The sequence below is a fragment of the Notechis scutatus genome, chromosome 2 (genome assembly GCF_049901735.1).
Source record: "Notechis scutatus isolate UNSWTSFEM ecotype Mainland chromosome 2, rNotScu1.2, whole genome shotgun sequence".
Lineage (NCBI taxonomy): Eukaryota > Metazoa > Chordata > Lepidosauria > Squamata > Elapidae > Notechis > Notechis scutatus.
In genome coordinates, this window is record NC_142010.1 from 136293549 (window position 1) to 136311695 (window position 18147).

The window sequence follows — 18147 nt, forward strand, 5'->3', positions numbered from 1 at the left end:
AATCTAGTGTATCCCATTTCAACCTCTCTGGCACTCCCTGTCCTCTCTCTTCCTTTTATTCTTTTTCTAATTCTTATGTTTGCCGGGTAAGCAGAAGCCGCAGGAATGGGATAAATGTTACCAGAAGTTAGAACTGAATGAAATTAGGCTCAAAGTCACATTTGGTTCTAAATCACAGGTTGAAGCAGTTTCATGATTTCAGCTACAAAACAAAAGAGAATATTTTGAGCTAATTTTAAAAATGACAGTATTTATTGCAGCACGAGACTTTATTGACACGAGAGATAATTCCACGAGGTGCACTGTGAATGAGGAAATTGCCGGAACTTTGCATTTTGCTTTTTGTTAACAACTTTAGAGGCTGGTATAGTCACATGAACTACTGTACATTAAAATTTAACAACGGATGTACAATAAAGTGATCTTTTAAACAGAGCTTATAAAAGTAGTATGTCTAGTTTGGTGCTCCTGTTCCTCATCTGCAATTTAGTGTATTCTCTTTGTGACAGGAAGATGGGCAAAGCCACTGAAGCAGAGAAGCCAAGAGACAAGCTATGTTACCTGCTTCCTGTAGAGTTATGCAACAGTACAGCTGACCACATGGAGGAAGGAAATATGGGAAGCACCATTCCATTCACAGAAGCACTAACCCAACAACGTGAGGGTGCAGGGAAATTACAATGGTCTATGCAGCAGAGCATGTAAGAAGACAGATGGGGTGAAACACATACAGTCAGAACAATCACATCAACTCGCATCTTCTGCCTTTCTGGGATGGGCCACTTCTGAGCCTGCAGGTGGATGATTACATGATTGAAATGCTTCTGTCATTGATCAGAAAACATGCCTGTTCATGCAAAACTAGCATGCCAGGGAGAAAACTGGGCTTGAAGCCCTGACACACTGGTCTTGTGCATACATACATACATCCTTTTAGAAAGCAAAAGAGAGAGGAAGTTTCCAAGTATGTGATCATCCACCTGGAACTTGGAAGGGCTGCAATATTAGATCAACCTCCTGATCATACTTTAGGCTTACAAGTGTCATCCCAAGAAGCCATTTACCCTGTAAATGTAGAGGATTGTATGATCATTGTAGTAGAAGTATGGGCAATTGAGGGCACACTTAATTTTCAGAAAGTACTGTATGGTGTGTTGGTTGGGCACGGGATAACAAGAGACTCTTCTGTTTCTTGAAGCAGGAAGTGACCTCTGCTTTTAGAAACCTTAGCTGATTATTCTCTTGCTTGAGGAGCTTGTGGACGATACAACCTTCATGCTTGAACTCCCCCCACCATAGGTGTATCCGCCCCCTGTGAGGCTTCCAGATCCACTTAAGCTGCCCCCACTACTAAACCGGCTCATTTTTCCTCCTCCAACACTAATGTGGCTGTGACCGCCGCCGCCGCCGCCTCCACCACCACCAAGGCTTAATCCACCGGCTCCTCCACCAATAGTATATCCAGCTCCTCCTCCGGCTCCGTAGCCAGATCCCCCACCGACACTATATCCTCCGGCTCCTGCACCACTGATGTTGCTTGAGCTGCTGATCACAGCTGTGGATTGGAAAATCATACAAGAAATCAGTCTTGATCACTCAAGAGGACAAAGGCACTCACTAATTTAATTGAAGGTTAGATTGTGTACTTACAGATATTGACAGGAGTTTCAAATTCTCCCGACATCCTAAGAGAGAGAAGAAAAATGAAGCATTGAAGCCGAGAACAAATTTTATCGTTAAGAAAATTCTACAGCTCTCAGCATTTTCATGGCTTTCATAATGGCATCAAATTTGCTTCAAAATAGCTTCAAGGAGTCTTTCCTGAATCCTGCAAATTTACCACTCAGGGCCAGAGCGTCAGGTTATTATGTGTGAGCTGGGTATTCTCAGGATAATGAGATTCAACCACACAGGTCTGTACAGTAGCATTTTCATAATTCATGGTTTTCTAACCAGTCCTATAGTAGCATTTAAGCCAGGGGCGTCAAACTCGATTTCATTGAGGACTGCATCAGGTGTGTTTGACCTTGGGGGTCTGGAGTGGGTGTGGCCAGGATGTGTGTGGCCAGCTCAACGTCTCTCATGTTGAGGCCGCTTGTGGTGTCCCAAGTGCTCTGAAAGAGAAAACAGGCTCCCGAGCTCCGTTTTCAGCTTTGACAGCAGAGGTGGTATTCTACCAGTTTGCACCTATTCGCTAGAACCGGTTGTTAACCTTCTAAGCAGTTCGGAGAACCGGTTGTTAGAAGAAATTACTGGCCTAATCCTGTAAGGAAGGCAGGAAGGAAACATTCTGGTGTTGCTTACAGAAACTGCCTCTCCATTAACCTTTATTACATTCTTGGCAGAACTAGACTTCCTGTCTCAGGAACTTCTCTGGAGTTTTTTCCCCCTCCTTTGCTGGTACTTTGCTTGTGTGGAGTGACCATTCAAAGTTACAATGGCACTGAAAAAAGTGACTTATGACCGTTTTTCACACTTAACGACTGTTGTAGTATCCCCACAGTCATGAGAGGCCAGGTGAGGAGATGCGTGCCTCAATGTGATTGATATTGAGTTGGCCATGCCCAGCCGCACACAGCCCTCCTGAGCTTCCTCTGCTTTCACTGGCAGAGGCACTGTGGGCCAATCCTTCACTGTTTCCAGGGGGCCCCCCACGAGCAGATCTAAGCACCTCACTGGCCAGATCTGCACCCCAGGCCTTGAGTTTGACATCCCTGATTTAAGCTTTTTGGCTTTAGTCTTGTATCAACATATTTCTCTTTCTGCTGTTCCAAATAATTTTCTCTAGAACTATGCATTCTTGTTTCTTTAAAAAAAATCTAGCTACATTATTGGCTAAAGGGATTGTCCAAGTCCCCACCCATGTCTATACTAGGCGATCTATGGTCTGTTCTGCATCTGACCAGAATAGACAACCACCTACAAAACTCAGATCTTAGCAATTGGTCTTTTGCACATGGAAATAGGCAAAAGAATCTAATATCCTGGTCAGTTACTTACCGGCATTCCTCTCCCTCTAACAGAGTCCTGTATGTAGCAATCTCAACATCCAAGGCCAGCTTCACATTCATCAATTCTTGATAATCCCTCAGCAGGCGAGCCAGCTCATCCTTTGCTGTTGTTAGGGCACTCTGGAGGTCAAGCAACTTTGTCCGAGCATCTTTCAGGGCTAACTCCCCACGTTGCTCAGCTTCTGCTAAGGTGGACTGCAGGTTGTTAATCTGAGAAAGAAAGAGACAAATGTTCCCTGAGATATCACGTTTTGTGTACATGGATGCAATTGGCAATACGAATTAATCAATTAATTCATTAATTCAAAGCGACTTTTTAGTTGCAGCACCAACATTAAATGGGCATTCTTTCCAAGCCCCATCTTTACTTTTAATTGTTTCTTAAAGAAGAATGTAAGATCTTGGAGAAAGAATTCCACTAGTAGTTGAGGGAATTTGTTTCTTTCTGTTGCTGTTGGGTGTAAGGTATCTGCTTTGTTTCTTGTGGTTTATTCACAGTAAGACACTGCTTCTTTAAAAATACCATTCTATGGTCTTGTTATTTTTACTTCAATTAAAATATGTTTTTCTCCACCCCCCCCCCAAAAAAAACCCCAGGTGGTTTCCATATGAACTGGATGAAGCGAAAGTATTCAGGTGGGAAAAATAAGGTGAGAATACCAAACCAGTGAAAGTGAATAGTAGAAAATGGGATTCTGAACCTGAAGCCCTGAGGAACCTTGAAGATATGCTTTGAAAGCAATTACAAATGAAACTAAGGAAATCTGGAGAAGCCATCAGCCACCTAATTGGAAGATGGTCCATTGCCCTTTCTCCCTAGAAACCATAGAAAGTTTTTTAATAACTAAATAAGAAAGAATAAGGAATTATTGAAATATGAATTGCATAAATCCTGTTTAAAGGGGGGGGGTTGAACCTAGGCAGTTACAAGAGTTGAATCTTTGACCATCCTACAGCAATTAATTTCTCCCTAGAAAAAGAAATAAAGAGAGGGGAGGAGAAAAAGGGAAGGAAAAGGGATGCCTTACTGCTTTCTTCACAATTTCAATTTCAGAGCGAAGTCTTTGGACAAACCGGCTCATATCTGCAATCTCATCTTTGGTTGATTTCAAGTCATCTCCATGTTTGAAAGCTGTACTTTGCAATTCTTGGAACTGAAAGTCAAAGTGGAAAGAAATTATCATCTTGTGCATCTTAAATAAGTTCCGTTCACAAAATGTTTTTTATTCACATGCATAAAATAATTGGTATTGGTTGCAAACGTATGGAAAAAAGGTTGAGCATTCGAAGTACTTGAAAAAGAAATTTTTAAGTTGCATAAGCTTAATGTACAGAAAGATCTAGTTTTTCTATAGATGAAGAGTCAAAATTTAGTTACAGGAACAGAAATATATTTTCAATAAAGGAATGCATATACTGAATATAAATTTATATGCAGATGTGCTCTCAGGGCAAAAAGCAGATTCTTGGGAACCATTCCAGGAAGCTGGAAGACTCTCAAGACAAAAGAGCCAGCTTACAAAATGAGCAGAACATACTTTTCCACTTGAGGAAAAACAGAAAGGTACAGTACATTGTATGTCAGGCCATACCCTTTTGTTTTCTAGCAGCTGAAACATCTTATAAATACACCCAAGATGGGGAAGGTTACGTTTTAGAAAAATGAAATACAAATGGAAGGGATGATGATAACTACTTATTGATAGTGGTCATTCACCAAACCATTTTTGGGTGTAATATGCCCTATGTGTATGACGTAAAAATAGTGCTCCCTGTATCTTGTGAAGTAGATTAGATCTTTAAAAATATGATATAATGATCTCATGAACCTCTTTGGGCTGCCATAAAAACCGTTGTTTGATTTTCTTGCGAAAGACTAACTTTCCGGACAAACTGCTAGTTGGTTCTTTCAGATTTCAGTAGTTCTTAATTCAGGAGCATCAGAGAGTAGGAAATTATATTTTGTTCCAGTGTAAACATTGAAACCCCTCAGAGATTTGCTATATAACTGAGGGGACTTTTTTGTCATTCAAGGTGAGATGAAATTACATCTGCTTTGGCCAAGGATCCTCACCTTAGATTGATACCACGCCTCGGCCTCAGCTCTGCTCCGATTGGCAATGTCTTCATACTGAGCTCTGACTTCAGCAATGATGCTGTCGAGGTTCAGATCTCGGTTGTTGTCCATTTGCAGAATAACGTTCGTCTCTTTAACCTGTGAGTGCATCTGAGCCAGCTCCTGTCGGATTTTCAAACAATACAATTGTTAAGGGAAAACCCCTGATGTGGAACCGTGACTTCAGAGTGTGTTCGTGCCCTTGGATTAACTTGTTAGACATGTATCTACATTGAAAGGAGCTCACAGGAAAATAATTACAGGAATGATTTTCCAATAAAGATTCCAGATCCTCTATCAAAGCAGATATCCTTTACAGATGGGATTTCTATCATTATATATGATTTTGAATTCTCAGTGTCACTTTGTTCATAGCTATCAAAGTAGAAGTGGCAACAACCACCATTCACTTCCATTGGGAAAAGATGTGATGCTTGTTGGCCTCACATGGCGTGGGAGATGTGAATCTCTCTCTGAAAGCCCATTAAGACGTCCACCTTTTCAGGTATTCTTGCAATACAGAAAAAGTCCCTCCTGATCTCACCCCACACCAAACAATCTGATAAGGATGAATTTATTTTACCTAGGATTAAGATGATAGTTGATTTGAAAGGAGCTATTCATGGTTAATGAATTTATAGGACAGCTTTTATAACAGGTAAAGGACAGGTTTGTGCAGGCAGTAAAACACAGTCAGAAAGCTCTACATGGGGTGGCATGCATTGCTCTACAGGGACATGCATTTATTGGTCACATATTGGAAAAATGAATTTGCTTTAGGTGCTAATAGGTATAATAAGGCAGAAGTGATCCTTACCGCATCAAAGAGCGCTCTTAAGAACTGGATATATTGAGTCAAGGAGTCAGACTTGGATCCCAGATCAATTTTGTGCATATATGAGCCGTCCACGTCCTTTGGAAGAAACATATGAATACTATCATAGTCTGGACAGAGCAGGCAATGATGGGTCAGAGCTTTAAATTTAACACAGAAATTCCTGCTTTAAGGCTTTTTAAGGAAGCAATATTCTATGCAGGTACTATACTGGGTACATAATACAGAACAAAGTATTTATTTATTTGTTCAATGAAGAGCTTGCTTTGTGGAGCTCAAGCCTGCATTTATAGTGCTTGAGCTTCCTAGCATTCCGCATTAGAACTACCCTATATGGTAGGTTGAATTGCTAGAGAGCCAAAGGCCCAAATGTATCTTGTGAGCTTCCATGGGCGTGCGTGGACTGCAACCTGGCTCTCCCCACTTTTATCCCAATACCATAACCATTACCCCACATTCATTTACAATCTATAGTGATATCAGCCGTGGTGGACATTGCAAGAACACATCCCTATAATTAAGCTGCACTTTTAGAAAATAAATATATCCCAGGTTAGAAGCCAACAATTTTTAATGCATAGATATGTGAACTTTTGGAAGAGAGTTTTTTTTTTTAAATGTGCTAATAGCAACAATCTGTACCTCTGTCCTAAGATAAGCTGCACATCAATGGTTCGGAAATGTTGGTATTGGATTTAACACAGGTAATGGGGTAATTGTGAATGCCAGGCATGTTAGATTATTAATTTTAGCACTGCAAATAGATGTGTAAGTGCAAATGACTGGGAATGTATAAGAAATAAAAAAAATATGATTGTGGCTTCACATTTCCATGTGTTAATGTGTTAAAATGGACCACTTACCTTTTTGAGCACCACAAAATCATTTTCACAAGCTGTCCGTTTGTTAATTTCATCCTCATATCTGCAATAGGAATAAATTGTTACTGGTAATATTAGCTTTATTCAACCGGTTGTTCAAATGCATACAAAATCTTTACAAGCCTTACTGAATATATAACTTTATGACAATCTTCTATGGCAAATGAAATCAGGAGGTCATTGCTTGACCTAAGTATCAGCAGAAGTTCTATACTTCATATGAGACTATTATACCTGGCCAGATGCTATGCACAGGACCATACATGGCAAATCAACTAGGTATAAATTGAAAGAAGACTGCCCACCCAGTTGCAAATAATGAGAAGGGAAAGCAAATCATGAAACTATGGTGAAAAAAATTAGCATAAGAGCAATTGCAATAATTGGGAGGAAGGCATCTCACATTGCTTTGCCTTCTCGACAGAAATCCACATTATCCACCCAACATCAACTACTTTTTTTTTTTCATTTTTACTTACTTGTTCTTGAAATCTTCCACAAGCTCTTGGGTGTTCTTCAGTTCTATGTCCAGGTGGTTTTTATCATTGCAGAGGCTGTCAAACTGCCTTCGAAGAGTTTCAATGTAAGCCTCATAAATAGGTTCAAGATTGTCCCTTAGTGCTGGAGAGCCTTGTTGGTACAGAAGATCCCATTTGGTTTCCAGGACTTTGTTCTGTTGCTCAAGGAATCGCACCTAAAACCCCACAAGGGGAAGAGAGAGAAGAGGGACCTCCTTATCTTTCTTGGAAGAATTGCCTAGAATCCGTTTGTTTGTTTTGCAGATTAGTTCCTACCCTGTCTATATAGGCCTCTCTCTCTTCCCCTTTTCCCTGCAATAATGCTGTGAAATAGACAGACCTCAGGGAGAATGACTGGACTAAGATACCAAGTGAACTTCCATGGCTAAAGCTGGGAGCTGAACATGGGTTTCCCTAGTGACAATGCAATTCTTTTATCATTCTTTATCAGATCAGGTGGAAAGGCCCTGCTGAATCTCCGCTGATTTCTCCATGTAACAATATTCTCCAAGTCACTTCTGAGACAAAATAATAGAATTGGAAGGGACCTTCTTGGAGGTCTTCTAATCCAACTCCCTGCTCAAGCACGAAACCCTAAAACATTTCAGACAAGTGGTTTTCCGGTCTCTTCTTTAAAATCTCCAGTGATGGAGCATCCATAATTTCTGAAGGCAAGCCATCCCACTGTTTTAACTGTTCTGTCCTCCTGAATAGTTAACCCTCCCTCCATCCTTTCTCTAATTTTAAAAATTCAAAATGTTGAAAATCAATTTCCACACAATTTTACCGCATCAACATTTCGGCAGAATCTCATCTGCCATCATCAGGCTTCTGTATTGTGTTCGTCTGTGAGTCAGACTATATGTATATGTTTTCTTAAGTTTTTGTGGGTACTTACATGTATGGTATTCAGCTTTGTTCGGGTATTTTCCCACCTCATTGTAGTTGTGCTTTTAAAGTTGTAACGTTTCGGCAGAATCTCATCTGCCATCATCAGGCTTCGGTATTGTGTTGTCTGATGAACACAATACAGAAGCCTGATGATGGCAGATGAGATTCTGCCAAGCTTGCTACAATTTAAAAGCACAACTATAATGACGTGGGAAAATACCCAAACAAAGCTGAATACCATACATATACATACATACATACATACATACATACATACATACATACATACATACATATTCTCATTGTGAAATTTTAAATCACCAGCTGATTAAAATTGGCATAGATCCTTTTTTTAAAAAAAGGAAATAAATAGGAAGTTGCATTTTACATCTATATTTTGTTTCTCTAAAACCCCAGCAATATCTATTACTAGGAATGATTGGAACATGAAATTTTATAGGGAAGCAAAAATATTCACCTTTTTGGAAGTATACAAATCAGGATTAGGCCATCCTGTCTTCACTCTTAACCCAGTCAATATAATTCCATACCTACCGTTGCATTTAAGGCTGCTAATTTGATTAATGGGGCGTAAGAAGGTCACTCCCACTCTCAAATAACTATTTAGGCTGAAACTTCTTAGGTTGAGATGTAGATGAATGAACTATTTGACAAACCAAGATTAAGTCTTTCTAGCAGTAAAAAGCTTATCTGGTCTCTACATTTGTAGGGGCACTGGGTATTTTAGAATTGCCTTTGCTGTTTTCCATTCATTTTTAAAGGTTGTAAAACAGATTTATCAATGTTCATTTTTTATTTTTTTTTGTATTTTTACTTCACTGGTTCACTAGTCAGAAAACCGTAATTCCTATATAAGCAAACAAGTAGCTGTACACGGCCTGAAATCTTAGAACTAAGGAAAAATTTCCTGACAGAACAATTAATCAGTGGAACAAGTTGCCACCAGAAGTTGTGGATGCTCCAACCCTGGAAGTTTTTAAGGAACTGGTGTAGGGTTTCCTGCCTAAGCAGGGGTTTGGACTAGAAGACCTCCAAGGTCCCTTCCAACTCTGTTATTCTATTCTATTCTATTCTATTCTATTCTATTCTATTCTATTCTATTCTATTCTATTCTATTCTATTCTATATCACTTTGTTTTATTCTATGATCTGCCACAATTCACAGACAAAAGCTTATTATTTTGCTACAAAATCTACCAAACTATTGAAGTAAATCTAAAGAAGTTGTCTTTGGGGTACATTATGCTTTGAAGCTGCTATTGCTTCAAAAATTATTCAGAAGGACTTCAGAAGCAAACCTATACCCTTCCCCAATTCATTAAATCAGCTATGATTCCCACCCCCCCAACTTCTACCTAAGCCAAGCCTGGGATAAAAATGTGGCTGCTTTAAAAGTCACACTAATGGTATGGCTGCTTTAATAAATGCACTCAGTGGCCAAAACATAGGATAGTTTTCTCAATGGTAGTTTAGGGTTGGATTGGTGCTAAATAAGCATGGAAAACCATGTTTAATGAAGATGTACTTGAAATAAATTTGGAAAAGAAAAAAAGATGAAAAAAGATCAAAAGAGCTCTTATCTTTCTTATTCATATTTAAAACCTCTTAGGATAAAATTACAACAGCTTATAATTTGAAAGGGAGTATTTATTAATGCTCATTAAAGAATGATATATCTTTATAGTCATCCAATGCTCTAATGGATATGTTCTCCCCTCCTCCATGACCTCCCCCCCTCCCCAGAATTCAGTTTTTTAAACTATGAGAACAAAATGTTCATTATGATTCTGCCACATTTCTTGGGTGGCCTTGGGCAATTGACTATCTCATCAGAGCTGCTCCTTCATCTCTGAAACAAGAGTAATAGATAATGAGGAACTTAGCCTTGAGGGATGTCATAAGAATTAACAAGATAATGATTTTCAAACTTGGCACCAGAATGTAATGCAGTTGCCAGATGCCTGTAAACTTTTGCATTTTGCATGGGAAAAGATTATATTTCTCATTTAGCCAGAAGGAAAGGCCATATGTTTCTTAATAAGGAAATTTGAGTCTGAAAGCAGCACTCTTGAAAACACACAAGTACAGATAAATAATTGGAAAAACCAAACAGCCCATTAGATATTCAGCTGTGAGGAAAATTAGATGTTAAATGTACTGAAGAAATTGTGACAAAATTCTGTCAGTTTTGCCTTTATTCCATAGTAATAAATCTGAAATACAGCATTTGCATTTCTCCCATTTGGATATTCAAGGGTGAGAGAAAGAGGGAGAAGGAATAGGAAAGGAAGAAGTGAAATAAACAAACATTGCTTTACCAAAAATGGGTACTGTATATTGCAGAAACTAAATGCAAATATGCATATACTGGAATACACACGTATGCATGAATTTTGATGGACTGAGATGGAAACAGGATGCATTAAACTTTTTTTAAAAAAATCATAAACTAGAGAAAGTGAAGCAGATAAGTCTGCCCCACCCAAATTCTGGTTCATCCTGACTGAAAGGACAGGGCATCCTGTGGAAAGTAAGATAGTCGTTTCCCAGGAATCCCTGAAGCCACATTTTAGATCATTGTGGATGACCAGTTCACAAGAACAATGTTCCCCATTACATTTTGATATATACAAATCCAGAACAGGTTTTTCCAAGTGATAATGTTTTTCAATAATAGTTGTATCCATCTTTTTTCTCCAGAACTATTTATTGGGAACTCAGCCATGAGAGTGATATACTGCTACTTGGAAATACAAAACTATATATGACTGGCAGTGCTTGGTATGCATTTTCGTTCACTTTATCCTCAATGTGAAAAACCCAATGGAGAATATTGTCTCCCTCATCTCATTCCTCAACAGTGGAGGCACCTCAAAAGGCTGAAACAAGAGTTGAGTATAAATGAAAGATTTTCCTCCAAATGGAATTTAAACAAGTTTTAGTATTTTTTTTAAAAAAACAACATTGTTATTATTTCTAATAAATGTATGATGAGGCAGCTATAAGACAAATCCTAAGAAGGAGGATTGCATCTTACACATCCAGCTTTGATTGCCACAATGTAAAAAAGATGTTGAGATGCTAGAAAGAATGCAGAGAAGAGCAGCAAAGATGATTAGGGGATTGGAGGCTAAAACATATAAAGAATGGTTGCTGAAACTGGGTATGTCTAGTTTGATGAAAAGAAGACTAGGGGTGACATGATAGAAGTGTTCCAATATCTCAGGGGTTGCCACAAAGAAGAGGGGGTCAAGCTATTCCCCAAAGCACTTGAAGGCAGGACAAGAAGCAATGGATGGAAACTAATCAAGGAGAGAAGCAACCTAGAATTAAGGAGAAATTTCCTGACAGTTAAAACAATTAATCAGTGGAACAACTTGTCTCCAGAAATTGTGAATGCTCCAACACTGGAAGTTTTTAAGAAGAGATTGGACAACCAGTTGTCTGGAATGGTATATCCTATAACAATAAGAATAGTTTGACAATTGAGTAATTAGGCAATGGGAAAGGATAACTGGATTGAGAAAGGAAAGAAAACAAAAAGGGAAACAAAATTGAACTTATATGAGGTGAAACAAAAAGATCATTAGACAGGGAAGAGTTAAATTCACCAGGCAAGCAGTTTTTCCTACCTCCAAAGCTCCCTATAGAATCGTAACCTTCAGACTTATTCTTCAGAATAAATTTTTATTTCTGCAATGAGCAGATGAATGGACGGTCTAAACAACCCTATCCAACTCTATAATTCCATATACCAATGACCTGGACAAAGACATCTGCCAGTATTTTGGAAAGCAATGAATGAGGGCTTGGCAGAAAATTTACCAGGCACGTGTCAAGTATAGATTTAATGAAGGGAAGACATTACTGTGGTATGCCTCTGTAGAGGTATATTGATACAAGTGTTTAGAAGAGAGCTGTATAGAAAACCCAGTGAGGAAAAGCTCAAAGTATTAATTAGATTTGCCTAGGGCTAAACTACATTTTCAGAACATTAAATTGTACAGACAGCCCTTCCTGACCTGTTCCATGTTAATGTTCTTATGCAGGGGGAAGGGAAGGAATAGCATATTTTTAAAGCTCTTTCATGCAGGACACTTGATTCCAGTGTTCTGCTTGATTGGTGTTTCTAATATCTTCTGTCTGTTTTGTAGCTTTTTTTGTCTTGATTGGCTGGCAACATTGTGTTTCCTGTATTGGAGGCTTTTACTTTTACTTGGCTCCAAGTAAACGGACAGCAAACTCCAAGACCAATAAACACAGACCAAGACTCCCAACCAATCAGGATGAAGAAAAAACCATTCTGGCACAGCAGTAGGCTAGCCCCAAATTTAAAACTGAAATGGCTGTGAAAGTCTGACTCACAGACGAACACAATACAGAAGCCTGATGATGGCAGATGAGATTCTGCCGAAACATTGCTACAACTTTAAAAGCACAACTATAATGACATGGGAAAATACCCGAACAAAGCTAAATACCATACATATAAATACCTGCAAAAACTTAATAATATATATATATATATACACACACACACACGTGTGTGTGTGTGTGTGGTGTGTGTGTTTGCATCTTCAAGACAGTCTTGAGTCATGGTGACTACCTATACTAATCCCTGCAATTTTCAGGTTGCCATTGTCCAAGGCCAAGAAAGAGATATGGGCTCCAGGTCACTTAGCTACTTTCATATCCAAGACAGGACTAAAACTCAAGGCTTCCCAATATCTAGCATGATGCCTTAACCACTACACCAAGTTTGTTTTTATTTATTTCTATTACATCATAATAATAAAACCTTGGGGGAGTAGTTTGTGAATACTAGCAATAAATGTTTCATAAAACATGTTATGAAGACGAACATGTAACATGATTTTCACATGCACGTGAACAAACCTGTGATTGAGAAACACCTAAGAATGAAGCTGTATATGTCATTAAGAACATACTATTGTTGTATAATATATCATTAGGAATATACTACTAACTGCATAATTCGTTAGAACCATTTATATTAACCAAATGAGTTTTCAAATTACTACTATCAAATTAATCCAAAATGGTTGCAATAAAATGCAGCATGCCTACTTCTCTCACCCCTAAATTCCACCAATTTTAACAGTTCTGCATTTTAACTTCCACATTCTAAAAATCCTTTTAAAAGTCACAATTGTTCATTTCCACCCCAGTTGAAATGCATGCAAAGCAGTCCTTGTTTAAAAGCTTTTATATTTCTTTTATATATATAAAAAGTAACCTCTATCTCAAAATGTTGTAGGTTTGCTTTGCTAAAATTTGGCTTGTGTTTACCCGGCAGCTTTCCTCTTATGAGAAAAGATTTCATTTAAAACTATGTTTAGACACATATTGCAAAGAGAAACCAGCTCTTTGAAATAGTGATGATTAACTTATTCATTCTGGAGACAATTAGCTTTTTGGGAATTAAGTAGGTTTATTTACTACATATACTAGAATAGATTTATATCAATGTCACTATAACATTTTATTTGAAAGAAGCTGCCATATCTACTAAGTGAAGCCAGCAATGAATTTAACAGTATTGTGGGGGTGGAGGTTAGTATTTCTGACAGAAGTAATTCCTAATTCCTTTGGTAGAAATAAGAAGGATTGAAATTAGGAGGAATTTGCACATACCTTCTGCCACCAAGTTTACTAAATTATGCAGTAGAATGCTATACCAGACACTAATCTTCAGATCAGTGTATCTCAACTTCAGCAACTTTAAGATATGTAGACTTCAACTCCCAGAATCCTGAGAGTTAGCTAGGGAATTCTGGGTGTTGAAGTCTTAATTGACCATGTATTCCATGACAAGATATCTTTTCATCTAGTATCATTACAAATGTCTGACCATCCTTATTTGATAATTTCCAGGGAAAATAGAAACTTTCACATTTATAGATAAGGTGTTTCATTACGGAAATACCCTGAAACCTAAGAATTTCTTCCTAGTACTTAATTTAAATGTACAATTTAAATAAAGTTACTAGTTCTTTTCTCAAGTGTAGCTTCCCACCATCTGGTGCTCTCCAGATAGGTTCAATTGCAAATGTTATCATTCCCAGCCAACATAGACAAAGGGATTAATAGAAATTACTGCCCAAAATACATGAAGGAAACCTGATTGAGGAACGTTGCCCTACAATTAAAACAGCAGAAACTCTAATCATTGTAGCTTCAGTCATTTTGTCCTCTTTATGAAGTCAGGTTTTCATAAGCTATAGAAATCCTGAGCAGCATCACTCTACCTACCTTCAGGTTCTAAAAGAAAATTTCCCTTGTTTCTTATTTTCAGAACAGCCTTGAACCTCTTGTATGATCTTCCTAGTGTTTCTTTTTGCAATGCAATGTTCTCCCTGCCCTCCATCTTACCTTGTCAATGAAAGAGGCAAACTTGTTGTTGAGGGTCTTAATCTGTTCCCTCTCTTGCACCCGGACCCTCTGAATCTCAGGATCGACCTCCACATGCAGGGGAGTCAGTAAGTTCTTATTCACTATGACGTTGTGGATTCGCCCAGGTGGTGGGCAAGGCATTGAGCCTGAAAGTGCATATCCTCCTCCACCACCACCACCAAAGCCTCCAACATGACTACCTAGGCCAATGCCACCGCCAAGGGCAACCCCGCCACCATAACCTCCATATCCTGTGCTATAACTGCTGAATCCCAGACCACCACCCAAGCTTCTTCCATAGTGAGCTCCACCACCACCGGAAGCTAGGCCCATAGAGATCCGCTTGCTTCCACCAACGTTGTAGAGACTTCTGCTGCCAAAGCCACCACCAAAAGATCCCACTCCTCCGATGACAGAGGTTGAGCTGTTGCCCACTCGGAAGCCACTGTTGGAGACAGAGTAGTTCCTCCTTCCCCCCGCTGAAAATGATCTGGAACTGAATTGCCGATTCATGGTGCGTCTGTGAGTGGGAGAACGGCAAGGTTGTGAAGCAGAAACAGAAGTCGAGATTAGAGGAGACCAAGAGCCCCCCTGTGATGTGGAAATGGGAGATGTCTCCTTATATGCATTTGACGTCTTGGGCTTGGTTGCATGGGAATGAGAAGAGGAAGGCAAATATTCAAGGGCTTGGCTTGCCTTCAAGCAATGAGTTCTACAGTAACGGCCCAACATCAAGTGTAACACACCTATCCGATAACTTTAATTTGTTCAAATTGCTTGCCTTGCAATACCAGCTTATTTGCATCCCTTTCATGTTCACCATTACCATGTTTGCTTTCTTCAAAGAGCTTTAAGCTATGGTACACAACTGAAGATTAATGCAAGGGGGTACAACTGAGGATACTTTCCTCTGTGCCAACATATACTGTTGCACATAAAGAACAAGGCACGGATCTGAGTGTGTGATGCTCTGCAGAAGTTTGTAGGTCTTCTGAGCCAATCAGCAAGATCACATAGAGAATTCTAAGAACACGTTCAGCTCTAGAAAATTCTGCAAAAGTTCATTTTAGTGGGGAGTCCCGTAAGAGCATTTGTGTGTTCATATTTTTGTGTGTGTGTGTGTGTGTGTGTGTGTGTGTGTGTGTGTGTTATTATGAATCACATAAATTGTGATTGCACCTCCACATCAGCTTTTTCCAACATTAGTTTCTTTGGATGTGTTCACCTGCAATTTCCACAAACGGACACTATCACTAGCAATGTTCAGAGATGAGTCTCAGGCTAAATACTTAAAGAGCATCAAGATGAGAATGGGTGATTTTCTACAAATCCATGTAAATGGCTCAGAAATGATAGATTGAGCTACTTGAGTAACACCATGCCTTTCTTAGGGCTACAGCATCATTGGAACTTGTACAACATTTTATCTAGAGCTATGGCCATCTAAGAAGATTTTGTGTAACACTACAATGCGGGCACCTTGGTTAAAGGAATACTATAAACAAGTTCATTTTAAATAACAAGTTGTTTTCAGGGTGATTTCAGGACTTTGGGGTGGTTTGGAAAACCACGTTCAGCTAAATGTTTCCAGCTTCTATTCAAGCAATACCAAGTACTCAACTAAACCACAACAAGTAATAAAAGTTCCCTTAATTGCAAAAAAACGTCAGGGCAAAAATGTCTTGCACTTGAAATATTATGTATTAAATAATGTTCTTTGCCTGCCTGGGCACAACATGCAAGGAACAGAAACCTTTATAAGAATCATTTCCCAAGCTTGCATAGAAACAAATGCAGCCAACTTAATGCGTCATTAGAAAAGCTGAAAAAATGTATACAATATGATCTATATTCTGGCTTTTTCCCCAGGCATGGAGCAATGGGGAGAGAGAGCCTCTTATTAAATTTTTCATGCTACTTTCCATGTGGTCTTCTCTTCTGAATACATATAATTCTTTGTCTTGTTAAAACATTCTGATGTTTTCAATGTTTTATGATGACCAGAGTCTGATAGCCTTATACTATAAATATGCTAAACAAACTAATAATCCCAAGCAATTCCATCCAACCCCCAACTTTCTCCTCTGATCAAGTGATGACATTTTGCTAGTAATTTAATTCAGCCAGTTGGGATGGATAAATCAGGGAGTAGCTAAAAGCGAGAAAACAAAAAATGTAATATGTCCTCTTCAGAACCAGATCTATTCAAATGTCTTCACTAGTCTTTCATAACTGCAAACATTACAAGTGTACACTTGCTTTTCACACCTTTCCCTATAGGCCCTGTACATTTTCAGAGTAGCCATTATCTGGGTGGGCAAATTATGGATGTTTATGTTAATTGATGGATGTTTAAACTTGAAAAACAATTTGACCAGGAGCTGAGCTTTTGACTAGTATCAAGTACTGTGAAACCTAATTGCCTGTGTGCACCTCAAAGGTCTCACTTCTTTCTCAGGCACAAAGTCTCTGCACCAATGGCCTAGAAAAAAATACCTCACACAAATTTCTGTTTTGAAGATACATCTCTTCCCCTCTAAAGTGTCACCTCCTGTGGAGGTGACATGCTGTTCCTCTATTTCCAGATGTAAAGAGGTGGATGTTTATATTTATTTATACAGCCCAAATGATACTAGGAAAACAGAAGAGAGGAAAGGGCTCTGTGTTTCAGAAAATTCCGCAAAGAATTCTGCAGAAAATCCAAGCATGAGTAGAAAAACTTCACAGGAGGCCAATTTTCTCTTACTCCTTTTCACATTTATCATTTTGAAGATCTTGTCAACTCTCAGTGGCATTTATCTTTCCCCTCAGCAACATCCATAACAAACCACAAAATGATGACATGTACACAATGGAATTTTGATAGAAATGACACAATTACATACTTGCATTGTTTCTTCTGACTCAAGTATGTAAACAGCATTTTCTTGCCCATTTTTGTTGACTCTGTTTCTCCATGTTTTATTGTGTAAACTTATTAGGTAACCCATTTCTATGCACTGAACTTTTCTTACATTTCTCCTAATGTATTCAGTTCTCTAATCCTTATCACAAAATGGGCAAGGCATACTCTTATGCAATGCCTTTTTAATTTCTATTGACAAACAGAGGGTACAGCCTACTAATACTTTCCTACCACCATTAATACAATTTTGAAATGTCTCCATCCAGTTCACCATCTTTTTACAATATTAAAGTATTACAGGTACAAAAAAGTTAAACAACTTGTTTTGATTTTTTATCATTTATGTATAATTTGCAATCACATTATCTCCATTTTCCCTGTGAAACACAATTATCTTGCTTCTTGTGCATTATTTCTCAGATCTGCACTAAATATATTATAATCTATTTAATATTTGCTGAATCATATTCTCAGCCAACAACATGGTATTATCAGCATATAAAAATCCACATGACCGCAACCAAACTTTAATGTCACTGCAAACATTCCATTTAT

General features: G+C 38.5%; 1 protein-coding gene across 1 annotated transcript; it reads right to left on the minus strand.

Moving 5' to 3' along the window:
• Positions 1-230: 230 nt before the first annotated feature.
• Positions 231-15344, minus strand: LOC113422721 (keratin, type II cytoskeletal 6A-like). Its single transcript, XM_026683842.2, has 9 exons — positions 14667-15344; positions 7323-7537; positions 6826-6886; positions 5945-6040; positions 5086-5250; positions 4040-4165; positions 3001-3221; positions 1651-1685; positions 231-1555 (listed from the first exon to the last, which is right to left on the minus strand). The coding sequence occupies exons 1-9, from the start codon at positions 15198-15200 to the stop codon at positions 1227-1229; spliced, it is 1782 nt and encodes a 593-aa protein (XP_026539627.2). The 5' UTR covers positions 15201-15344; the 3' UTR covers positions 231-1226.
• Between the last annotated feature and the right edge of the window lie 2803 nt (positions 15345-18147).

Bases quoted from the DNA above. Each gene is read 5' to 3' on its own strand.
- LOC113422721 (XM_026683842.2), bottom strand. From the start codon at position 15,200: ATGAATCGGCAATTCAGTTCCAGATCATTTTCAGCGGGGGGAAGGAGG. The intron at 3,222-4,039 runs GTAAGGCATCCC...TTTCTTTCTCAG, and splicing joins TTGAAATTGTGAAGAAAGCA to ATTAACAACCTGCAGTCCAC. The intron at 1,556-1,650 runs GTAAGTACACAA...TCCAATCCACAG, and splicing joins TGAAACTCCTGTCAATATCT to CTGTGATCAGCAGCTCAAGC.